Genomic DNA, 26,791 nt, shown 5'->3' on the forward strand with positions numbered 1-26,791 from the left:
AATCCTTGCTTTTTCTGCTCATGTTTACATTTTATGTGGGCAGGGCCCCATATTAGTTATTGAAACGGGCCCCCAGATGCTTAAGGCCGCCCCTGATCATAGGCTATACAAAATCACCACTTCATAAAATAGTTACGTTTTCTCATGAGATTGAAAGTTCTGTTGAAAGGAACAAATCTATTTTCAGTCCTTTCGAGTAAAATGAGTAGGCCTTTTCTGTGTTGCATAAATGTTCACTTTTTTCAGAGAACAATTTATTTGTATGCAGCGGGGTTGTGTAAGATTATTCACACTTTATGTATGCATCTTTATGAATCAGTGGGGAAGGGGAATAAATAACAATCTGAACACAGACCGTATGGTTTCCTTGAGATCTGAGCTTGTGCGTATTGTGCCATTGGGGTTTGATTAGAGAGGTGTGAAGGGGTGGGGGAAGGGTACACACTTTACCTCCTTTGAGGAAACATTCTGCCTTCTTTGTGTACCTTCACTGTGTATTAAAAGAAAAAAATAGGTTCATTTACCTGCTTTGCATTAATCGTATTCCCTTATTTGAATCAAATATAGCGTGGCAGGCAGGGGAGGGGAGGGGAGGGGAGAGGAGAGGAGAGGGAGAGGAGAGAGAGTGGGAGGGGAATGATTTAGGCTATCATGAAAGGAAGATAGAGACATAGTGAGGAAGAGGGATCGTGTCGTGCAGACGACAACATCCTTATTGCGACGGAGGTTGCAGTTGCTTGGTAAAGAGAGAGAAAAAAATTCGTAACATTAGGCTATTGAAAAGGCCAGTGGCCGTTACACAGCGCGCGGCATCAGCAGCGTCACCGGAGGAGGAAGAGAGACGCGAACACGTCCTCATTCAAAGCTGTTTTACAAAGGTAAGAAAGCGCGTTTATAAACCAAACCGTAATTATTCACTTAACAATTGTATTTATATTTCCTGTTAATTTCTGTTTGGTTTTTCGTGGGACCATTTTAGGACGACACGCGTTCTGCTCTGAAAATTGAAGCGTCCCATTATAGTAATCTATTTGAATGGGATTGCGCAATACAGTCTAGCGGAATTATTATCATTTGGTTATATTTCTGTGTCACACTGCAGTTATTAGGACGCCAATATGGAATAAAGACGTTTATTGTAGAATAATGTGGAGGACTGGTCTAAACGGATAGTGGCGGCGTTTTGTTTACACGGGAGTGACGACCGTTATTGAAATCATAGCGGCTGATAGACAGGCATGTGTCCTACCTTAAACACCTGTGCAAACTACTGGCCAAAGTCAACCTAAATTATTCTTTGAGGAAGACTGTTATACCAGAAGTGTCATTATTAGGTGCAATTGTAACACTCAAACGTTCTGTGTTGAATTAAAGACTACTTACCAATGTGGAGGGGAGACCGGGGCTAGTTGTCACAGAAGGACGTTTTGAGGCAAATGTCAAATTTGGACATTTGCCTCAAAACGTCCTTCTGTGACAACATCCAATTACACTAATGAGTGGTTTGCCTTGCAGTGGTTTTGTATGTTGGTTTCAGACACCTTGTGCAAAACTTATAAGTTGTCATGTGGTTTAAATTAGCCTAAATAAAATGTTATTGTTTTGATTCATAATAGTTTAATTCAGCTAAAAATTCTGTAACAATAATTGATTGTGAGGTATAATTGTTACAATATTCAATAGGTTTTTTATTGCCAAGAATTTCAGGTATGTATCTATACATAGCCTACAGAAATTTACTTTCAAAATAAAGTAAGCTACATGTTAAATAGAATTTGATCTGTATAGAGATATTTTTGTACAGTGTCCTTGAAATATTATTCAGGAAGTAATAAATTAAAGGATAACAATAAAGGCATTTGCAATTAAGTTGTCTTCAGCAACATGTTGTAAAGAATGCAGACCCGAGTCTGAACAAACTGCTCCAGTCCAGTTCATAAATTCTGGTCATACACAAAAGCAGACCAAGGTCAGTATCCCCCAATACTAACCGCCTTGTTCTGTGACTCAGACTTATGGCACGAAATTCTCGCTCATGTATCGGGGTTTTATTCTGTTCTTATCAATTGAATCTGCAGTACTTCAGAAAAGCTGTCCTTATTCTGAGAACCGACTGAATCATTTCAGGCATGTTTTACACAATTTTGCCTTATGTTTTTCAGTGGGTTTCCCTTTGAGTTTAGTTCTTCGCTCAGTTTTCCTTGTGCTCTCAGTTAGCGCTTTGAGCTCTTTAATATCTGCCTGCCTCTTTCATGCTATCTGAAGCACCATAAGTATTGTATCCAAGTTAGATCTAATCACTTGACCGTAAACTGAACTTGACCGGTCTTTCACATCATAGATGAATGATTAATTTTAGCTGCATTTTGAAAACTGGCAAGGTAATTTGGGCAAAGCAATAAAGGTAGTATATAAATGGTCAATGGCTCAGGTTTATTGGTGACGCTTGTAGTGAGAGAGAGCATTTCAGAGGTGTTTTGGAGGCTGGGGACAGTCATGGCCAGGGGTTAAACCTGATAGTGACAGACCGGGCAGCGCCAGCAAATTAAAGCTCAGTCAAGCACTGTGGAAAAGTACACCATGGACTGCTAATGCTGGCCCGCAGCAGCCCCATCAGTGTGCTCAGGTGTGCGGCTAGAACTGAAAAATGCGAAACAGTGAGAGACTGAGAAAGAACAAAAACAGAGTAGTACTCAAGCAGATCTTGGACACGATGGTGCTGAATCTGGCAGACTCTGATTTTGGCAGACTTATGACCTAGAATTTTTTATAAAATAATTCATGTAAATATAGCTTCACAATCTACTGGAATGAGGGCGTGTGCTATATCCACCCAGCCTCATAAAACATTCACAAGATCCCGATGCTTTCAGAAGCAGATGAGGTTGAGCGATCGAGTGGACTCATACCGCCGGGCAGAGGCGTGTCCAGATTATTTTGGCCCATGCGTGGCCCACGTGGGGCACTTCATTCTTCGGTGACATGAAAAATAACTCAACATGCCTTAAAAAAATACACCCAATTATTAATGGGATTTTCTTATTCCCAAAATATTCCAAAATGTTTAGCAACAGAACAGCTAACCTCGATAAGTATATGCATTCACTACTGTTCAAAAGTCTTTGATGCAACCCAAGGCTGCATTTATGTGGTTAAGAATATAGTACAGTAATATTGTGAAATATTATTACAATTTAAAATAATTTATTTTAATATATTTTCAATTTAAATGTATTTGTTCCTGTGATTTTCAGCAATTAGTCCTCAGTGTCACATGATCTTTCAGAAATCATTCTAATATGTTGATCTGGTGCTCAAGAAACACTTATTATTATCAATGCTTAAAACAGCTGTGCTGCTTAATATTTTTGTGGAAACCGTGATGCTTTTTTTCAGGATTCTTTGATGAGAACAGCATTTATTTAAAATAGAAATATTTTGTAACATTATTAATGTTTTTCATGTCACGTTTGATCAATTGAATGCACCCATGACGAATAAAATTATTAATTTCTTTTTAAAAAACATACTGACTCCAAACTTTGGACTGGTATAGTCTTAGTCTAACATGATCTTAACATTGCCTTTTAATTGGAAGTTAAAATTCAGCATTAAAAATGTGACATTTACATTTTTGTGTATTTTGTCTACTAGAATATGCAGGCTGCTCTATTATTATTAGTAGTATTATTATTATTATTATTTTCTATACAAGTGTGTCAATCATCTTTGGCTGTTGAATTGCTCAGTGCTGTTTTTACTATCATCATGTGCCATTTTTAAGAGAGAAAGTCAACTTTTTGTACTTTTTTGTAGGAATAGATCTGCTACGCTGCTGCTGCTGTTATTGCTGCTCATACGGGACTTGCTATTGCCAATACATACACAACACTCTGCTGTGAGCAAGTAAGACATGCTGCTGCTGTACAATATAGCATATAAATTACCCATAGCAGATCTATACAGGTGGAACTGGGGAAGGTGGAGGGTTTCTGAAAGCGCACTGCACTGCTTAGGCAAATGCTAACCAAGTATTTGAAGGTTGAGCACGCAAGCTCATTGGCTACTGATACAGCAGGAACCAATCAGCTGTGCCCTATAGAGAATATGATTGCAAGCCCTTTGAGTTAAGAACCTAATGAGTTTAATGACAGAACTTTGAATGCCTCAATCATTTCTGTTGCTACACTGCATGCTGTTTACTCCCAAGAATTTGAAGGTAATAAGGGATATTCTGTGCCTCAAAAAGTAATGCTTTCCATGCTGCTTTGCTTCTGGAATGTCAAGGTTAGGACCTGTGATTCAGCTCCGATCAATAAACCTATTTCTTCAACTGGCAAACTTGTAGCTAGTCCACATGATTAATTTGTTCATGTTGTGAAGTGTTTGAGTGACTCATTGCTGAAAACGAAATGCTTCGTCAAATACCCTTAAAAGGTATTTAATTAAACTTGTTTTAATCAAGTAAAATGATTTATTTAATATAACAGAATTTATATTTTTAAACTGCCAAAAATGAGTAGCAATTAGCTCAGTGAGGCAACAAATGGCTGTTTTTAAACAGGTTTTATGATTACCCCTGCATTTTAAAATTGAAATAATTATACACTTGTTTTAAAAATTATTTTACAATATTATTTATTAAATGCTTCTTTCTATATTCACATTTCATAAGTGGTAGCTAATAGACACTTCTAGAAAGCAAAAGTGACTCAGTAATCCTTTCATGGATCATGGATGAAGTGAGAATGAGATGCATCCACAGCGCTATGCAACTTTGTGTTAATGTGAGATGAAATTAGATTAGTATGGGAGCTGGAAGTACATTTCTGTCCAGCTGCTGAAAAATGATCCTATAGAGAGCAAGAGTATTGAAGCCACGAGCTCAGGCAGTCAGGATCATGTGCTTACAAAAGAGAAGTTTTAACTGAAGCCAAGTAAATCTAAACTGAATCATCACATATGTTTAAAAGACTCATTCATCCATAAGAGAGAGTGTGTACTTACTTAACCCTGAACTGCACACATCCAGGTCACGAGTGCCTTTAGCAGTTCAACCGTTCACTGGAAGTGGCAATAAAAAAGTCTGATCAAATAGAGAGGGGTAGTTCACTTGCAAGGTCAAAGACCACAAGGTCAGATGTCTTTGTCAGAGGGTAATAAAGGTCAAGGACCTCCACATCTGTTGGGTTATGGGGGTCTCGTTGAGATATGGCCATAGAGAGAATGGATGGGCCTGTGTGTGATGGAGGAGGTGGCAAATAAAGAGGACTGGGGAATTTCTCAGTTCTCTGATCTCTACTGTTGAAGTGCTCAAGTACAGATAAGCTTCTGTTTTGTGTCCTGCAATGAGCACTTCTGGGATATAGAGTGGTCATTGTTCTCATCCAGGCATTGCTGCTGCAGATGCTGTATCTGTCAGTGAGAACATGCCATGCTCCAATTGAAGTCACTGGGCATCGTAATTGCCATCTCTCCCTCGGTACGGCCATCCACCACCCCAGCGTCATCTGTTTTAATAGGTCTTATCACGGTAAATGTATAATAGAGAGAGTTCTCCCTGCAGTCTTTCCTGATCTCTTCTTCACTATGAGACCAGTAACATGTGTTTCAGTCAAAAGAATAGCTAGCTGGAATATGTATTACAAGATTACATGCCATTCAAAAGTTAGGGGTCAGTAATATTTTTAAATAATTTAATACTCCTATTAAGCAAGGATTCAAGAAATTGTTCAAAAGTGACAGTAAAGACATTTATCATGTTAAAAATATTTCTATTTCAAATAAATGCAGTTATTTCTATTCAGAGAATCCTGAAAAAAGGTGTATCATGGTTACCACATAAAATGTTAAGTAGCAAAACAATTTTAAACATTGATAATAACAATCAATTTTACTTGAGCACCAAATCAGCATATTCAGATTTCTAAAAGATCATGTGACACTAGAGAGTGGAGTAATGGCTGCTGAACATTCAGCTTTGCCATCAGGAAACAAAATAATTACATTTTAAAATGATTAAAGCAGAAAATGTAAAAAAATAAAAATTTAAATGAAACATACTTACTGTATTTTTGATTAAATAAATGTAGCCTAGTAAGCATAAATGACTTTCAAAAACCTACCCCAAACTTTTGAAACATACTGTATAAGCTGGGTGAACTCAAAAAAACAAAAGAAGAGCTTGATCCAAATGCAGTTTTATAGTTTAATAACAAAACCACGGCTACCCGAGAACAGATAACAGAATGAGCATTACCAAACGTACATCCAACAAAGGACAACACCAGACAAAGAACATGAGAAACATTTGGGTATAAATACACTAAAGGGGAGATTGGCAAACAAGACACACCTGGGAACAATCAGGAACTAATCAACAAGAAAAACTACAAAGGACTACAAAACATGGCACAGAACAGGAAATAACATAAAAGTCCGCTCAAGGAGAACACAAGAAAGGAATCATGACAAAGCCCCCCCTTTAAGGAGTGGATTCCAGACACTTCGCCCAAAAAAAAAAGGGTGGTGGAACGGAGGTGGACTGGGGGAGGGTTGGAGGGCCAGGTCCATGGAGAGGAAGAGGGCCTGAAGACTGCACCAGGACGGGAGGCCAGAGCGGAGCAGGCAGTGCAGGCATCTAGGGCGGTGCATGCGCCGATGCTTCAGGGGGCCAGGGAGGATCCGACCGTTCAGGGGGCCAGGGCGGCGCCGGCTGGTCAGGCGCAGAGGCGGCCATCTTGTCCGAAGACACTGGCGTAGACACAGGCGTATAGTCAGCCATCTTGTCCAAAGACACAGGCGTAGAGTCGGCCATCTTGTCCGAAGACACAGGCGTAGAGGCTGCCATCTTGTCCGAGGGCTCTGGAACGGAGGCAGCCATCTTGGCTGAGGAGTCACGGGATGGAGTTGATGTGTGTGCTGCCCACACACACAAAATAGCCATGGCCATGATGATCAGCACTGTATCTTCCGCAGCTGACTCAGGCATGGCGGCCATCTTGTTCGAGGACTCTGGAAGGGCGGCCATAATGGGGCGAGACTCTGGAACAGCGGCCATGACGGCTGGAGACTCTGGAAGAGCGGGTACAGTGTTCCTCTTCCACGACACCAACAGTGTAAAGGCAGAGCCGCTTCCCCGGAGGGCATAGTCCAGGAACTCACTCAGTGACCCTCGAGGACCATCACGGATGAGTTTGGATTGTACCTGGTTGTTGAGTCCGCAGAAAAAAAAAAAAAATTCTAAGCAAAATCCGGGAGGTCAGAGATGTTTGCAATGTTTGCAATACAGTATGTATATATATATATATATATATATATATAATTTGCATATCATCAAACTTGGGAGGATCCGTATTTTAAAATTCTGTCTGATACAAATAAGCTTAATTATTTTAATAACGAATAAGCTGATACTTGTGTGATAACAGACGAAAGGCCGATGTTAAATCTAAATTCTCTTTTTTTAATGAAATAGAAAAATAAGATAAAATCAGTCATTTTAAATGTTACAAGTGAATTTAGGCATCACAGAATTAATGTACAGTATGAAAATATTAATTTAAATATTTATTAAAGATAACATTTAACAAAGTTATCATATTATTAGTGTTTTTAAAGATGTGAGTATTATTACAACACAAATACAGTGCGAGCTGCTGGCCTCCGAACCAACTCTGGGCAACAGGGAAAGGGAAAGTCAAACTGGCTGGGGTCGAAAACCAGATCAGTCCGTCAGCATATAATATCCAGTCGTGAGGCGAGAGTCCAAGCTCACAGTTTATAACAGGCTGACAGTCAAAACGGAAAGACAGTCCAAGCAGGCAAACCAAAAACCAAAAACCAAAAAACAAGGAATTAGACTATCAATTAGACTATTATGTTTATATTTCAGTTACAGGAGGACTGTGAGTCTTCTCAGGTCTCTCGCCTTCACACACTTTCTCTTGTGAGTTTGATACATTGCCGTGGCCTTTAAGGCCCAGACTGGCACCACCTTACGTACCATCTGCAGTGCACGGGGAGGAAGTGAGGTGCCGTTAAATATGTGGAAGCATATAAGGACAATTGAAACAGGTGGTGCACAAGCTGCCACTGTTTTATGCATCATGCATATTTAATCTTTATGGGTGATTCTTCATTTAGGGCCTCGTTTGAAATCGACTATTTGAAATCTTGAAGAATGAAACTTAATTAAAATGATATGATCAAAGTCTGACTGCCTTTATCATATTTCTTCTTCTTTTTAAACTTTTAATGCATTTATTATAGATGGGCACAACATAATGAAATTCTGGTCAACTGAGTATTTCACCATTCTGATAACATATCCTTTAAAACTACAATGATTGTTTAAAAATATTTATATTTTTTCTAAATAATCATTGTAGGGGTTTAGGCCAGGGGACCAAACTGAACAATAAATCATGTCTTGAAAGGGTTTTTCATTGCAAATCTGCAGTACAAACTAGAAACACTTGTTGAAATACAAATTGAGAGGTGCCACAGTGCAGCTTAATTTCAATTCAGAGGATCAAGCTTTGCTTAGGGAAAATATCATATTTGCAAATGAAACATCCTTGTTTAGACTAAGCAATTTTAGCACAGATCTTAGGATCTGTGAAATCTGAGCCATTTCAGCTTGAACAGAGATCTGGTTTCAGACGTTCACACAAGCCAAGGCAAAAACAGCATTTTAAGCTGACGATTCTTATCACCGCCGGCTGCCACAACGCTGTCTAAAGCCATGCTGTACCCAGCCTCAGCACTTTTCCTAGCGTCGGTGTTTTCCTGTCTATTGTGGTGGCTCCAATTAGAGTGACTGTGACAGTAAGGTAGTCCTGAGGTACGTTATATCAGCATGCAGGTGACAGCTCAATATATTGGCCATGGACAGCCACACAATGTTCAATACAAGCAAACTTAAATTGCGGGTATAGTTTTCTGAATGAAAGGTACCACACTCATATAAGTCAAATTTTTCACTTATTAATTAGCATCGTTCAGTGCTTGGCTTTATAAACGCCCTCGCTCCTTTCTTTTTTAGTATAGCAGCCCTTTAAACCTCATTTAACATTGCTTTTGATTATTGCCGCTTCAGTGAGTGACAGCAAGGTGAAATATCGAGAAAGGCAAGACTTAAATAATGCATGGCACAAGCCTAAGAGGCAGTATGTCAGCAGAGTCAATGAGCCCTTGCAGGATTTGTAGACCCCTGAGTCGCACAATTATCATATAAAAAAAAACGAAAGACTTTATTAAAGGTGCTTGTTATAAAAAAATTGTTTTGGCTAATGACAAAATTATCTTTCATGCAAGTCTATAGGGCTGCAAAGAGTAGAAGAAAAAGTGCAATGGAAAATGTCATGGTTGATGCAAGATATTAGTATTCATGTGCAAGTGCTCCGTATCCCAATTATGACCCAATAAACAACCTTCTGCCCTTGTGTTTCATTTCAGTACATGGCTGGATGGAAACATAATAAGGCCACAGTAAGCTTTGGTAAGCTCTTGGTAGTATCTGTTAATTACACTTTGCCGTTTACACTTTAATTATGCTCTCTGCTCTGTTTTATTGTCACGGTTCATAGATTCTAGGCTTAATGGCATGGTCATTATAATGATTGGGTTTAATGTACCCAAGACTTTCAGTCTGAAAACAGTAAGTTCAAGCTTTGTGTCACTGTTCAGACACACACTCAGATTACACTGCTCTGAGCAAACAATCACAGTAAACAGCTAATCATGGCGTGAATATTGCTCATGAAGGATGCTCATGGTGTTGAATCCATAGACCTGTTTAGATTTGCTGTGGACTGGAGTGACTCATAAGACACATAGGTATTTATTTTCTTGTTAGAGAATTGGAAGGGAGGCTCCTGCGAATGCAACACAGTAAACCAAAAAACAATGTCGTTTTCAAATAAGTGTCTTTGACATCAGTTTTTTTGCAAAGCATAGGGTAAGTGTACCCATTAAGCCCACCTAAATCTAAGTCTAGGTTTTTTTCATAGATATTGACATCGTTTATAAGAAAAATTATTTGTTAAAATGCAAGATTAATCTCTCATTTGAAATTGTATTAATTAGTTGATGTACATTTTAGACTATAAAATTAAGATAATTTAGGAATAAAGTCAGAAGTCTGGCATGGGCTTAATTGGTACTTTTGGCACCATTTAAGCCCGCATGTGTTCCAAATAAGCCCACATCATCATTGATTCACAAAATATAAAAAAAAAAAAATGATTTTAAAGAAGTAAAACATCATTATATTTATTTAGTGACGGGGAAGTATTAAAAAAAAAAATCATTTTGCTAATGTTTGATTAGAGCCCTGGGTGGGATGGGTTGGTGTTAGTGGCCGGTGGTCTGGAGCCTTAAGTCGGCTTGACTGGAGTTGTAGCTGGAGTCAAGCTGGAAGTTTGACCGGGTGTATCTCGGGAGCCAAGCCGAGTTAGGGCTCCATACTCTGGGCTTAGGGGGGCCTCCTAGTGGGCACCCCACACAGGGAGTCTGGAGCCTTAAGCCAGCTTGGCTCCCGAGTTATGCCTGGTCAAAGGTGGAAGTTAAACTAGGTGTATCTCGGGAAGGAAGCTGAGTTGGGGCTCCAGACTCTGGGGTTTCAGAGGGTCTCCTAGTGGGCCCCCCACACCGGGAGTATGCAGCCTTAGGTCGGCTTGACTCCGAGGACTGTGGGGAATATAGGGTCCCTCTGGGAGCTCTCCATGCCCGGAATATCAAGCCTTAACTCAGCTTGGCTCCCGAATTATGCCCAGTTATACATAAAGGACTTTAGGACAAAACGGGCTCTATCTCATTTGAATGATTGTGTGTAATTTGTGTGTAAGTAAGGTAAGGGGTAAAAGGTTAGTAAGATAAAAGCACACAAAGACACGTTATCATTAAACACTTTCAGAAAATGAATCAGTTTGCAATTAGAGGGATTCCTCATTGAAACACATAAGGTGGGCTTAAATGGCTCCACAGTGAGTAATGGTGAAAAAAGACAATGTTTTCCTTTAAAAATGTAAGATATGTTTACAAGTACATGCATGGAGCTTAAATATACTGTGGACTAAGTATCATAGTAATTTTCATTGTGCCCACATTGAGAAATGTTAAGTTTTTTTCATTCAAGGTTAGCTTGTGTTGGCTCTAGTTTGCATGCGTTTTGTGGCACTGTACCATTTAAGCCCATCTTTTAAAAAAAGTTAATTTATAAAAGAAATCTTCTCTACAAAACAATTTATGATGTATTTATTAGTAAATTAATGTAAAATGAATCCCAAAACATTTATTGTTTGCAGTTCACATGCTTAATTCTTTGGCAGTCTATCTTTCTGTAAGGCTAATGGTTTGATCTAGAGATTAGCTTTGAACGCAAGCTAATAAAACTCATCTTTCAATTTAAAAGAAAATGATATAAAATGATGAAGTACTATTTGTTCAAACACAAAAAACAATACATTTATCTCTTATTTTACATAATATCAATGTAATTTCCAAAGAAATGGCTGAAAATTGCAGAAATGTGTTGATTTCTGAAGGGTCCAGAAACACCAAAGTTTTGAGGTGACTTTGTGTGAGGTCACCTGAGACAGCAAGCACATGGGTGGGGCTAACTCAACATTGCCAAATGTGATTGGTATGCAATAAAAAATGTCAGGGAAGTAACAAATCACTGGATTGGTTAAAATAATAAGCAGCATAAAATATTATTTTCTCTTTTTTTTATTTGACTTCAGAGTTGAAAGTGGGCTTAAAGGGTACATGGGCTTAATGGGTACACTTACCCTATAGATGTGCTTTTTCTGCATGGATCATCATTATAATTCAGCTATCAAGAGTTAACTTTATCGGCGAACTCAGATTGCAAACACTGAATATTTATTCGGTGACAAGGCCATGACTTGGGGACACTAAGCCATACATTTTAGATCAGTCTTGGATTGGTTCAGTGAATAACAATTGGATTTACTTTAGGAATATTCAGACCCTCTAGATATTTTTTGCTATATCAGCTGAAACATATAGGAATTTGGCTTGTAGGCCAGCATATATATATATTTTTAGAATGCAGAACCCTTCGTTTTTAAGCAGGTGCCCAACAGAACTTGAGGATAAAGGTATATAGACTGATAAATTCTTTACTAGATATGTTTTTTTCTTCTTGTGAAGTTTCTACATGGGCGTCGGACTTAAATAGGCCACCTGCCGGGAAATATCCATTTTGGAGGGCGGGGGTGGGGGGTTTGTCCCATTAGCAGATGTCATGGTGGCAGTAAAAGAGTCATTGCCTTAGGCAGTCCTTGAGTCCTACAAGAAACTTGACTTTTTATAGAGAAAAGGAAGGACTCAGAGATGAATGTATGATGGTAGGCAGGGATGGAATGGCCAAAGGGAACACTACGACTTTTTCAGATGGGCTGTCGTGGGCAGAATGTCCAAACCAATTTACATATACAAAGCAAATATATAATAGGATATAAAGGGAGGTAAAAGGTCACAGACTGGCATACAAGCTGCGACGACGGTAGTCTCAGCCTCTGATGCATATGGCACAGAATATAGGAAACACTTTAAGAGTTTCTAAGTTGTAATCTGATTGGTTGAATTCTTCAGAATTTCCGGGAGATGTGTGTGTCACATTCTTTAATGGTCAACCTGGTAACAAAGCTGTCATGAGGCCAACCCCCCTTATGGAAGAAGAAAGCCATTGTGTTTAAAACTGTGACAATGAGTGCTTATCAGTATCAACTATTCACGGGATTTTTAAAAGTATGGAAAGTTCACAGCATTATTGTTGTGCCATTGTTGTAAACTTGCACAACATTCTTGAATGAATTGCACACCGGCCTGTTATTGCGGGGACATCGACTTTACATTTTCACACCCCTAAACATAACGCTGAACAAAACGTGTGAATGGTTGCTTTACATGTCGGTCGGTCAGATATCCTCTTGGGCAATCCTTGGCCAATGAAAGCTGCAACTGAATCCAGACCTTCTGCCGTCAGTCTGAAGGTCTGGCTACCCACGAATACAATCTCCCAGCACAAATCGGCAGAGTAATTAATTGCAACGTTCAGTAGATGTGAATCAAGTTAATTGAAATCCTGTTACTTAGTTACTTAGAAAAACACTTTTTTCAATTCACTTTGTTAATGTGATATTACTATATACATTGCCAGACTCACTCTGTTTCTATGTGTGGAATTTGTCGCCAACAGAAAGCACTCAGCCGTGTACCCTCATATTGGCTGGACAAGCTGTTATGATTCTCCTCAGCTCTGAGGTTTGAAGCAGACACAGCAAAATAAGAGATTTTAACAGAACAGTGTTTGAAAAAGAGGCATGATTCACTGTAGGGAGGTGTGAACCTGAGAAATACACAAAAATCTAACTGGTTTCAAAATGCAATCAAATGTGCCCCCATTACTTATATTATTTTAAATAAGTATGTTTTTACAGGATCTAAACATTACATTTTTTATAGTATAATTTTGTTGTTTAAAGTGTTGCTTTTGCAATATTAAAACAACAATTTGAGCACAAAAATAACAATAAACAATTAATAAATACAAATAAAGTAACATTTTATTTTAAATATAGTATACATATTTTATTTAAACGAATATAGTGAAAATAAGTTTGAATTATAAGCATGTGATAGTGGGGAATTATTGCACTGTTTTTGGGTCACAGGCTACCGCTGATGATAGAGAAGGGTAGACGGACTGCAAAGAAAGGTAATTAGTTACATGTGTGTTTGATGCCATATACGGTAAATCAAAGCATAACAGAGAACTCACTGTAAATGTGTCGCATTGGTGATTTGTGCATTCCTTGACAAACATCCCTCTCAGATTCATGCACAGATCTACTGTGGCATGAGGAAAATCATGTCAGCCACATCCTGGCAGCCAGCACATTATACCATGCTAAGTAGAGTGCGGCTGAAAAGACTGTGACAACACAACAAAGTAGTGCTGATAAAACAAGCATTTGGAGAGCAGTCAGGTGGCAATCAGAGTCTTGTTTGGTGTAATTAAGAAATTTCTCTGATGAAAGGCCCTTTCTCTCCCTTTTAAACCCCTATAAACGACCGCTGGGACGCTTCCAAAGGAACGTTCACATCACAAACAGCACATCTGTGGTGACGCTCCACGGTTCTCACCTTCGCCTGCAGACTCACCGGGAACCGCAGAGCAGCGGCCCTTGCTGCGATTGCCATTGCTTGAGCCAGGGAAAAGATGCGCAATTGCCAATTACAGGGCTGGGGGGTTATGTTGCACAGTGGAGGAAACAATCACGTACACTTGAAGCAGATGTGAGGACCGGATGGTGAATGGTGCAAAACAGCTGCTGCCCGTTGCTTTCTTGTCAATTTAGCCGTAAAACAATTTGAGTAACATGCCCCTGTTTTATTAGCCCCGGCTCCAAGCCGTGCATCAGCAGGTGACACATCGGGGCAAGGGAGCGGTGAATATGAATATGACAGTGTAGAATAGGTTTTCAGGGTGTCAGAAGAGTACAGTGTCAGAATAATCAATTGAACCAATTGAAAACACATGGCCATGCATCCTCACATTGGTTAGACCAGGCTGTTATGATTCTCCTCAGCAGTGAGGTTTGAAAAGGACAAAGAAAAACAGAATAAATCAACAGCAAGCTTTATTAACTATAAGCCTATCTAACAAAACTCATCTCATACCAGCCTCTATCTCAACTAGGGATGATGAGAAATGATAAACTGTGATAAACATTTTGACGATTAGTATTAGAGTTTCATATTTTAATTATCATTAAAACCTTATTGGCTTACTGTGATTTGAAAAAACTGTAAATACTGTCAAGCATTAAGCAAAATGTTTACCATTTTTGATCAGACCAATCCGAAAATCGGACCAAATTTTAACCAGCTGATGGAAAATAAGCTAATGTGCATTTTAAAATTCTAAACAAATCAGATAATAAAGTAACTTATCTCTTTTGTTAAAAATATAAAGGCTGAAATGTGCACAGCAATTTTACTTTTATGTTGTAAGTCACTCAACTAACATTTTTGGTTCATTTAAAATCTGGCCATCATTGGTAATGAGCATTTTAATGTTCATGTGAAAAAAAAAAAAGTGCATAGTGCTGCTATTTGTTGATTTTTGTTGACAACTTCACTTGGTACACACATTTCAGTGTGTACCATTTCATCTCTAATCTCAACAAAGGTTTTTTTTTTTGTGGAGAGTCATGTGGCTTTCTGTTTTTTCTTCCCAAGGAGCTGAAAGCATCTCTCGTCTGGGTGTGGTTGCGGTAAGAGGATGAGGATTCTGTTGTGTCTGCTGTCTCTCAGCTCTCTGGTTCTGAGCTACGCATTGGGTAAGTATGATCAAGTGCCGGTTGCATAAACTGCTAAGACTAGTTTTACAAGTTAACCTTCATATTGTTTTCTTTAAAACTGTTCATAACTTTTAAGTTCGTTACATAGATTAACGTAAAACAGAGATTGGTCTAATTTGATACTAAAAAGTAAGACTGATTGCCCCTTGACTAACCGCTAGATGGTCATACCAATACTTAAGACAGTCTATACATAATGGCTATGTTTATGTCATTGTCTCCCATCATCTCATCTCATTTAAGATCCCATTTGCAAATATACTTAGTGGGTCTTGCTCAGCCCTTCCCCCATTAGCCAAACTTCGTTACCACTCACCCGTTGTTTTTTTCTGTATTCCCTCAGCTCCAGCATTTTTCTTGTTAAAACATCATTGAAATGTACGTTGTCACTTTGATGGTGTCTGGGATGTGTGGTTTTAGGGTTGTGCATCAGTGGGGGGCCACAAATTCAGATTAATTATTCATTGTGTTATCTTAGATCAGTGGGCAGAAGGGATTTGATTTACTTGAGATGTGTTTTTGTCAGCTAAAGTAATCCTGGCCCCATTAAACATTGATAAAAATGTGGTTCTGTCCATAATGCTATTAACTTTGCAAACGGCACTCTAGTTAAAGTTGTCCTAGTCTCACAGGCGTAAAATGTGGTCCATTTTGCAGAAAATTTTGGCCAGGAACCGCCGTCTGACCAACATAAGTGACCATTCAATCAATGCGATCATGTCTCTTCAGAAAATGTGGACTAAACCGCTCAATTCATATTGTCTTACGATCTCTTTATGAACTTTTTAAGCATCATAGTGGTAGCGTAGCTGTCAATGGAGGGATAGATATCTCTCAGATTTGATTAAAAATATCTTTATTTGTATTCCATTGAACGAAAGTCTTACGGGTTTGGAACTTAATTAGGAACTAACCCCTTAAAATAACTGTTTTCTATTTTTAATATATTTTAAATAGTAATTTATTCCTGTGATGGCGAAGCTGAATTTTCAGCAGTCATTACTCCAGTCACATGATCCTTCAGAAATCATTCTAATGCGCTGATTTGGTGCTCAAGAAACATTTATTATCAATGTCGAAAACATTTGTGCTGCTTAAGATTTTTGTGGATTTTTTTCATGATCCTTTGAATAGAAAGTAAAAAAAAAAAAAGGTCCAATGTACAGATGTTTAATCACAGGCATTCAGATTGAATTGGCTAACAAAATAATTACTGTGTTCTAGTCTATTACACAGAAGTAACTACACAAAGAGACTGTGATGATCTGTTGAGAGACTTAAGAAACAGTGGAAAAAAACTTAAGTGGCAGTTTGGATCTGTTTATTCCCATTACTGGAAGCAGTCAACACACCACTGAATTTCACTGTTATCTCAGAGCAGAAAACCTCCCGGGGAGCCGGCTCCCCTTCTCAACTCATCTCTCCTTCTCTGCCTCTCTCTTATTGCCCTAGATTCCTGTGGGTCTCACCAGAACTGCATACACACACTCATTTGAACACACACATGCATGCATACATATACACACATGTAGATCTCCAATAAATTTCAAAATTTTACATTTAAATTTTAAAGGACAAATTTATAAATCTGAATATATAAATCACAAAAAAAAAAAAAACTTAATCTATTAAAATCTATGAAAACTATTTTTGTCTCGTTTTAAGAATGATGTTTAACTCTTAAAATCCTTAAGATAAGATTTGTTTCAGAGAAAGTTTTCTTAAAAATTCGGTTTATTCGAAAACACACAGTCCCAAATCCATAAGAAACACCCATTTATTTAAGAGTAAAAAAAAAATCCAAATCCGCATACTGAGACAAATGTGGTCCCAAATAATCCAAACTCATTCTTTATCCAATTCATAATGCATCAGATACGTTCATGGCAACCTGGAGACTTTACTGTATGTCTTCAAACTCCCCTGTTCCCCTTGTTCTGTCAAAATATCTGAGTGCATGCAATTATATCTGACAGCTTGAATCCCCTGCTGACTTTCCCCGGGTGGAGAACATTCCCACTCTGAGTGCAAATACACTGGAGTTGTTCGGCACGCACAGCCCCCCTGTATCTGTCTGTTTGGCACAGTACACTAGCTGACAAAGAAGGCAGAACAAAAGACCTGAGCATGACAAAACTACTTGATATACATTACTCTCAAGGATATTTTACTATACCCTTGACTTTTATTTAGAGTGCTTTTAATAGTTAATCATCCAGAGATAGAACCAGAAGGTTGTTGGCTCAAACATCATTATGTTAGAAGGCCATTAACACTACAATCTTGACTCAAATTTGATATATAAAGAAGCTGTTTTGTTTGACTAAAAAGCATTTTTTGTGACAATATTTGTTGAAATGTTTCTCTCAGACTGTTTGTGTGCACGTTTTTTTTGTAGGTGGGGATGTGTGTGTGTCGGGTCACGACAGCGGGCCGGTGTTTGAGGAGCAGCCATATAGTCTGATTTACCCTGAGGGGATGCCAGAAGGCAAGGTGACCCTGAGCTGCCAGGCTCGCGCCAGCCCTGCTGCTATTTACCGGTACTCAGATCAGATTTTTGTCACTTACACCTTAGTGAACAAAACAAGGCCTTTACTTCATTAGTATGACCTATCCTTTTACACAGACATTGTAGAAAATATTTTTGGAAAATATAACATTGGAATTTTTTTATGAAACATAAGCCTGATCTTGATATGTTCTCTGAAAACATGTCTCAATATACAAGTTTGCTTCTCAAGTATTTAAAAACCTCCCTATTTTTAGGAGGTTAAAATAAAAAAATAAAAACTGATTAAAAAATGCTAAAATTCTGATAAAAAAAACAAACAAAAAAAACATTATGTATGCTGTCCCCAAAATGTACTACTTGTTTGCCAAAATTAAATAAATCATTGATTATCCACTTTTTGACAGTCTTCTGGCTATTGAATTTAGATCTTGTTTGTGATTTCTCACAGGTGGCGTGTGAACGGCACTGAAATAGCATTTGTTGAGGATTCGCACTACACACAGGTCGCAGGAAACCTTGTGATCAATAATCCCCAGAATGGGCGAGATGGTGGGTCATACCAGTGTCTTGCCATCAACCGCTGTGGCACTATAGTTAGTCGTATGGCTAACCTCAAATTTGGCTGTGAGTACAACTCTAACCATTATTGTTGTCCAAGTGTGAAATTTAGACCTTTCTGAATAAAAGCAGCACTAGGTGAAATTGCACACTATCAATTTAAATGTGTGTTTTTTAGATCTCCATGATTTCCCCCCTGAAAGCAGAAGCCCTCAGACGGTCCATGAGGGTATGGGAACCTTTCTTGCCTGCCAGCCACCAGCTCATTACCCAGGTACATACATACACTATCAGTTAGCAAAACCTTTCACTCTGTACTATTTATCCTGGTCAGTCTATTTATTTCATCAAATATGTTACATCTTGCATCCATTTGCTTCCACCAAGCTTTGTCCTACCGCTGGTTCATCAATGAGTTCCCCAACTTCATCCAGCCAGAGGCGGGCAGATGGTTTGTTTCTCAGGTGACTGGTAACTTATACCTTGCTAATGCTAGAGCCAATGACACAGGCAACTATTTCTGCTTCACCACCATCAATATGGACATCAGCACCAAGAGCATCTTCAGCAAAGCTGTCCAGCTCACTGTTTACCCTGATGGTTAGTTCAAACTAAGATCTGTATTTCCCTCTGAAACAAGAAACAAGCTGTTTCTTGCTGTTATCAAAATAAAAAAAACTCTTTTTTTCCTTGGTTCTACAGCAAACCCAAGGAAAGCTGCCCCGAATATCCGAGTGCGTTTTCCTGCTGAGACATATGCATTATCAGGACAAACTGCACAGCTTGAATGCTTTGCCTATGGCAAGTAAGTCCCCTTTAGCTTCCCACTTCCCTTCGGAGATCACTGCTGCGTCGGTTCAACATAATCCATAACTCAGTCAGCTATAAAAATGTAACTTTTTTCTCTAACATCATCTTGTTTGCACTTTACTTTCCTCCCTTAGTCCCATTCCTAAAATCCGCTGGAGGAAAGTGGATGGGATTTTACCCCCTAAGGTCGGAGCAAGTGCGGAAAGACCCATTCTAATTATTCCTGAACTGAATTTTGATGACGAGGGCATGTATGAGTGTGAGGTTTACAACTCAGAGGGTCGTGAGACACATCAGGGACGCGTTTCTGTGCAAGGTAGGCATGATGTCAGAACTAGACTTATATAAATACCCTTTCCTCTCGTTAACTTTAGTAGATGTTTGATGTGACATAAAACGTTGTGTATAACAGTGTTGTTATTGTTAATTAAAACAATTAAAAATTATTTTCATTGAAATAAAATAAAATATAATTATTAGATGAAAAACTTAAAGTGCCCCAATTATGCAATTTTATATGTTCCTAATTTTCTTTGGTGGTCTCCTGCAATAGGTTTACAGAAAACAGTGTATTTTTGACATGTCAACAGCACAAACCCAACTCCACCAGGCTTCAGCTACAACTACAGTGTTTGAGGGTCAAAGTAGACGTTGTTTACGGGCAGCCAATGAAAACCATAGACCATGCTAATTTGTTTCAAACCTACGTAGGTCCGTGCAGGAAGTGAGACTGGAATTATCATGCGCTTTGAAACTTTGCAGACCTTTTACATTCACAGACAGCTATATTACAAACTACATGAAAGGTAATATCCGAAAAAGCATAATAGAGGCACTTTAAACTGAAAAAAATATGAATGAAAATTAGAAATGTTGCCTTGGCAATTAACTGAAACAAATTGTTTAATTTCTAAAAAGAAATAAATTAATAAAACTAAAACTTAAATAGAATATTAAAGCTAAATTGAAATATAAAAACAAAGAAATAAAAATTAGCAAATCAATTTGACAAAATTACAACCCCATTTCCAGCAAAGTTGGGACATTTTGTCAATAACATAAAGAATCTGTGATTTGTTTATCTAACTGACAAATGTACAAAGAAAAGATTTCCAGTGTTTTACTGACCAAGGTGGCAACACACTCCAAAAAAGTTGGGACAGAGGCATGTTTACCAATGTGTCATCTTCTTTCCTTTTGATTGCACTTTTAAGTCGCTTGGGAATTAAGGACACTGATTGTTGAAGTTTTTTGCCCAATCTCTCCTGATACGAGACAGCTGTTCAACAGTCTGTGATCGTCATTGTCTGTTTCTCCTTGTCATTATGGGCCATACATATTCAATAAGAGACAGATCTGGACTGCAGGCTTGCTTCCCAGGAAAGATGTCATCTTGATGGCAGTATACGTCTCTGTACAATCCCATTATACGTCTCCACGTCAATGGTACCTCCACACAAATGCAAGTCACCCATGCTGTTTGCACTGATGCACCCTCATACCATTATAGATGTTTGCTTTTGCACCTGTCGCTGATGAAACTCTGGATGGTCCATTTCGTCTTTGGGACTATGCCACTTAACGGACAGTGCCCGTTTTCCCCATAACCAAGCTGAAATGGGGACTCATCTGACCACAGCACACATTTCCACTGTGTTTTGGACCATCTGAGATGAGCTCGGTCCCAGAGAATTGAGCAGCATCTCTGCATAGAACTGATGTATAGCTTTCTTCTTGCATAACAGAGATTCAAGTTGCAATTCTTGATGCAGCGGTAGACTGTTAAGTGACAACAGTTTTTCAAAGTACTCCAGAGCCCATGTGGCTGTATTTAACACAGTAGAATGGCAGTTTCTCATGCAAAAACAGTTTAACTTGGACATTCTGTAATCTTTTCACTTTTATTGTGCATCTGTCCCAACTTTTTTGGAGTGTGTTGCAACCATCAAAATGTGTTTATATTTACAAAATACAATTAAAGTGGTCAGTGAAAACTCTATAAATCTTTTCTTTGTACTTTAGTTAATTAAATAAAGGTTCAATAGAATTAACAAATCACTTAATCTTGAATTTTACAAAATGTTTTCTAAAAAATGGGGTTGTACTAAAATGAAATGAAGTAAAAGCTAACCCAAAATATTAAGAAATGATATAATAGTATATAAATAATACTAAAAAAATAAGAAATTAAATGAAAACTTGATCTAATAAGTGGATTGATGTGTGTTAATCTGCTGGTTTGTGTGTGTTCTCGCTCTCCAGCCCAGCCTGAGTGGCTTCAGGTCATGAGTGACTCTGAGGTGGAAATCAGTTCAGAACTGCAGTGGAGCTGTGCCGCTGCGGGCAAACCAAGACCCACCATTCGCTGGTTCCGTAACGGACAGCCCCTCATCACACAGGTCAGCCATACACACACACACACACACACACTTTAGCTGGATCGTCATCTAACAGTGTGTGTGTGTTATCAGAATTGAACAGAACCTCTTGCTGTCAAGACTCAGACTGATATATGTTAACTCATTTTTTAGAAAACTCTTCATGTCTTGAAGGCAGTGAGATGTGACAGTGAATAACCCTGCTCATTATCTTTCTTTAGCCGTTGGTAGATTGACAAGAGGTATGTTGTGTGGCCCTCTGCTGGCGTTAATATGCATGTGCATCATGTCTCTTACACAATCGTACTCGTACCTGTGTGCAGGACCGCGTGGAAGTGAATAATGGGCGACTGAGGATCGGTAACCTCGCCCTGGAGGATTCCGGGATGTATCAGTGTGTGGGCGAAAACAAACATGGCACCATTTACTCAAACGCTGAGCTCAGAGTTCAAGGTGAGCACAACTGAATCGCAACATGAAAACAAATCAGAATATTATTTCATAAACATTAACATGTTTCTCTTGTTATCTACCTTAATGCACTTCAGATCCCCTTCTGCCCACCCAGTCATGCCTGAACCCCAGTTATAATATGATCTGTGTTTAAATCCTCTCTGTGTGGTTACCCATCTCCCTTCCTGCCCCGTCCTGTCACCCTATTTCAGTCCAGGCTCCGGACTTCAGGTTAAATCCAGTGCGTAAGCTGGTTCCTGCTGCCCGTGGTGGACAGGTTAAATTGGAGTGTAAACCTCGGGCGGCTCCCAAACCCACTCTCTTCTGGAGCCGTGGCACAGAGCTACTGACCAATAGTACTAGGTAATCCAGTAATAATTAAGTGTTTCAAAGACCTCCAAAATGTTTCGAACTCAATATATTTTGGTTTTGACACAGAACAAATTACTTTGTGAGTTTGTTTGAAGATGCTTTGAGTACAGTGATGTCAGAAAGACCATATGATGAACTCTGTCCAGGATAACAGTCACTCCAGACGGGCTTCTGTGGATATTCAACATCAGTCGTGCCGATGAGGGGAAGTACACCTGCTTTGCAGAAAACTACCTTGGCAAGGCCAACAGCACAGGACACCTGTCTGTCAGAGGTAACAATACCTTATTTCTTTGGTTTACCTATTTTAAAGGTCTCAGATTATCTGTTTTGCACAGATTACTCTTGGAAACGTGTAATATCACATAAAACCCATAAACAGTGTTTTGTTATTTCGGAAAGGTCATTAACGGTTAAGAAAAATCTGTACTTTTCTCGACACACCTAGACTTTTTAGCCTAGCTCCAAGTAAACACTATTATCATCTGTCTGTCTGCATATTCATCGTGCACATATCTTCTGTTATGTCTCGATATCAAGCCTGAGTGCATTTTCGGCAATTGATCTGCATGTAAACCTCTAAAATGCTAATTTTCAGACTCAAATGCTTTCAGTGTGTAAATATGTTTTTCATCTTGTTCTGTTAAACAGATGCCACAAAAATCACTCTAGCACCCTCTAATGCTGACATCAATCAGGGTGAAAATGTCTCTCTGCAATGTCATGCGTCACATGACCCTACTATGGACCTCACCTTCACCTGGTCCCTCAATGGAGTTCTGTTGGACCTAGAGGAATCAAATGGACATTATCGGCGCATGGAGGGGGTGAGCATTGGCTTTAAAGGGTGTTTAAAAACTGGAAACTTTTTTTCAGAATTTTTTATGAACAGAAACTAAAATATTTCCTATTCGAAATAGAAAACTCTTGTAACATTATAAATGCTTTAACTGTCTATCACTTTTCGTCAATTTGATGCTTCTCTGCTGACTAAAAGTTTCAATTTTGTTCAAAAAATCTTACTGACTCCAAACTTTCAAACTGTAGTAACTGTAAGTTATTTTGATTTTGTACTGCATGGTACTGATTTATTCAGACTGCAGCTTGAGAGGGGTGTTATTGCTTTTTTTAAGCAGACTATTTGCCTGGCAGATGATAATATAACAACAAATCCCATAAACTTAATCCAAGCTATATCTAGGGAAAATCATAGAGACTTAACACTTTGCTGTGCCATAGAAATGGCATAGCAACATGCTAAAAACAACTTAGAGCACTTTAGTAACCAAATAGCTGTTACACTCTAGCATGCAAGCAAATACCACTTCTTCATAAAATTTAAAAATCTAGTTATGTTCTTAATATTTAAAATGAGAAAGAATAGTAAAACCATCTGAATTTGTATTCCAATAGCAGCAGGCTCCTCTCACACTCTGAGATTAGCTTTAATAGGATTCACTTCAAAGTAAATCCCTTTTAGACATGATACATTTTAAAATCCAAATCTGAAGCCTCGACGAATTAGGCATTTAATGAAAAAAATATAATAAATGGTTTTATGAAGTGAAAGTGGGCTAATACTCCTTTTAAAAATAAAGTTTACTTTTCTTTTCACTGTCTCTATACAGAAAGAGACGATTGGTGACCTGGTGATTGTGAACGGACAGCTCAGTCATGCCGGCACATACACCTGCACGGCCCAGACGGTGGTGGACAGCGCGGTGTCCTCGGCCAAGCTAGTCGTAAGGGGTGAGGGCTTCCAGCTGGTTGAGCAGTGGCAGAGGCCTTACTAAAACTCATTCTTGTGTTTTTCCTCAGCTTGATCGTTTTTGGCCTGACAACTCTCGGCACTCAGCCCTGTGAGAATTGATGAAACGTAGAGTCATGAAATATAAATTAGCAGATCTATATCCTGGGGGTTTGGTTTCCATAAGCCTGTTTGATGCTGATTATTTTTAAAGCAACCCCAACTACACTGCTTTGATAATGTTTTTACTGTCTGTGTATGAACATGAATGTATGACAAAACTGTTGTAGATTCTCTGGCAAAGCTGAATGTTTCTCTCTTTATAGGCCCACCAGGACCTCCTGGAGGTTTAGTGGTGACTAGTGTCAACGACACATTGGTTGAGTTGAGATGGAGCCGTGGATATGACAACCACAGTCCCATTGGCAAGTATATCATCCTGGGCCGCTCCTCACAGACTCACGACTGGAAGAGGATGAGGACAGGTGAGGTTACGAGTCCTTTAGGTGTCGTGCAAACACAACAGCTGCATAATGTTAGAATGAACATTTTTGCATAATTATTTTTTACAAGGATGCTTTTAATCAAACATATGTTGTGAACTATGAATACATTTGTTTATTAGAGCAGGATTTCTCTAACTTTTTCGATTTTTTGTTTGTTTTGTTTATAACCCCAAACTGTTCACAGTCCCTCACTTGCATAAAGCATTGCAAATGATATAATCAAATCGGTCTTCCCACTCTGTCAATCAACTTTGAACTTTTTAGATATTGGAATATTTTGGAATATTAATAATATTTATTTTTTAATTTATATGATATATTTCAATATTTCAAAAATTATATTGATTTTGGTTTTGGCAGGGCTAATTTCACCATTCAATTAGATTTCGATTCACAAGTTATTCACTTCAATTCCGATTTTGATTCAATATTGATTAATTGGGGTATGTATCGTACAGTACAGCAAATTTTCTCATTAACACAAAAAAGAAAGAAAATATTTTAACTAATTCTGTAAACTGTACAGGGAACCCAAATTGGTAAATTACTATGATATTAAAGCTACTTACATTTAAATTACACATAAGCAAGTTTTTGTAACACTTTATTTTACAGTGTCCTTGTTACATATCTTACATGTACTTACCATAGTAATAACAGTAAATTGTGCATAATTAAAAGCAACTAACCCTCAACCAAATCCTAATGCCAGTTTGAGAAATGTATTTGTATTATAGCATGATGTAATCCTGATGATGTTTGCCTGTCTTTGTGTGCTTATGGTTCCTCCAGACCCTGCAAACATAGAAGGAAATGCTGAATCTGCACATGTGATAGATCTTCGACCCTGGATGGATTATGAGTTCCAGGTCATTGCTAGCAACATCCTGGGAAGTGGAGAACCAAGCATGCCCTCCCAGCCTGTCCGAACCAAGCAAGCAGGTCAGAACCATTACAAATTTGTTGGTGTTACACAAAAATGTAACTGAATCAGAACCAAAATGACATAAAATATTAGTGAGGTTTCACATATAAATATGGTTGGTAGATAGTAGGGTATTCCTTCCTCTGTATAAGTGGGTTATTATTTTGTCTTGCAGCACCAACTGTGGCGCCCAGCGGACTTGGTGGAGGTGGAGGAAACCGTAATGAACTTATCATTACATGGACTGTAAGTGCCACGGACCTCTGTTGCTCTAATTGCATATAATATTTGATTTATACCTTCAATCAATGTGTCTTTATTACTCAACCCTCACCTTCTATTACATAAAAAAACGATTTCCTCTGGTATGAATTACAGCCCATGGTCAGGGAGTATCAGAATGGAGATGGCTTTGGTTATATCCTGGCGTTCAGAAAGCAAGGCATGCCAACATGGACGGTGGTGAGGGTCCCACACGTGGAGTCATCACGATATGTTTACAGCAATGAGAGTCTGTCAGCCTACTGCCCTTTTGAGGTCAGAATCAAGGCCTACAACAAGAAAGGAGAAGGTCCCTTCAGCCAGATTGCTGTAGTACACACTGCAGAAGAGGGTGAGAGAAATACTAAAAAGGATTATGTTTTGTGCAATATTCATTATATTCTGATTGCTTAGACATTGCTTAATCACTAGAGGGCAGACAATGGAAACAATGGAGAAACGTCTCATAGAAACGTCTAGAAAGGTCATACAGTGATAAAATTTTCCTCTGGTATCTGAGATCATTTATTACACTATGTGAGTTTATTGTGCTATGAATGCATATTGTAACTTACAGATCTCAAAATTTCCTCACAAAAACATTGAAACAGTGTTGCAAGAATTTCTTGCCCAGAAGTTCTGCAATGTCATACAGATGACGCACAATCACTCACATTTACACATGCCAGTTTTGTGTTCAGATACTGAGGTAGTGAAAGTTAGCAACCCAAGATTTGATAACAGTAAAAAATTGAAAATACACCAAACTGCTCTGCATATTCTTTCGATATTTTAAGATTATCAGATTATTTTATGCACGTCACAGTGTAATGAATTACTGTTAATGAATTAACAGACAGTGCAAATTATA

The 26,791-nt window shown here is 38.5% G+C and overlaps 1 protein-coding gene across 1 annotated transcript in view; it reads left to right on the top strand.

Moving 5' to 3' along the window:
- The first annotated feature begins 632 nt into the window (after positions 1–632).
- cntn2 (contactin 2) overlaps positions 633–26,791 on the top strand; it is a 31,418-nt gene continuing 5,259 nt past the window's right edge. The window contains exons 1-18 of the mRNA XM_084395583.1: positions 633–878; positions 15,277–15,377; positions 17,797–17,938; positions 18,359–18,534; positions 18,647–18,742; positions 18,856–19,068; positions 19,171–19,273; positions 19,413–19,594; positions 21,541–21,677; positions 21,980–22,109; positions 22,322–22,472; positions 22,628–22,755; positions 23,133–23,308; positions 24,110–24,230; positions 24,555–24,713; positions 25,527–25,676; positions 25,835–25,905; positions 26,038–26,272. Of these exons, the coding sequence (XP_084251709.1) occupies positions 15,320–15,377; positions 17,797–17,938; positions 18,359–18,534; positions 18,647–18,742; positions 18,856–19,068; positions 19,171–19,273; positions 19,413–19,594; positions 21,541–21,677; positions 21,980–22,109; positions 22,322–22,472; positions 22,628–22,755; positions 23,133–23,308; positions 24,110–24,230; positions 24,555–24,713; positions 25,527–25,676; positions 25,835–25,905; positions 26,038–26,272 (2,428 nt within the window). The 5' untranslated portion in view covers positions 633–878; positions 15,277–15,319. The remainder of the gene's footprint in view (positions 879–15,276; positions 15,378–17,796; positions 17,939–18,358; positions 18,535–18,646; positions 18,743–18,855; positions 19,069–19,170; positions 19,274–19,412; positions 19,595–21,540; positions 21,678–21,979; positions 22,110–22,321; positions 22,473–22,627; positions 22,756–23,132; positions 23,309–24,109; positions 24,231–24,554; positions 24,714–25,526; positions 25,677–25,834; positions 25,906–26,037; positions 26,273–26,791) is intronic.

Source organism: Rutilus rutilus (genome assembly GCF_951802725.1).
Source record: "Rutilus rutilus genome assembly, chromosome: 22".
In the NCBI taxonomy this organism is placed as follows: domain Eukaryota; kingdom Metazoa; phylum Chordata; class Actinopteri; order Cypriniformes; family Leuciscidae; genus Rutilus; species Rutilus rutilus.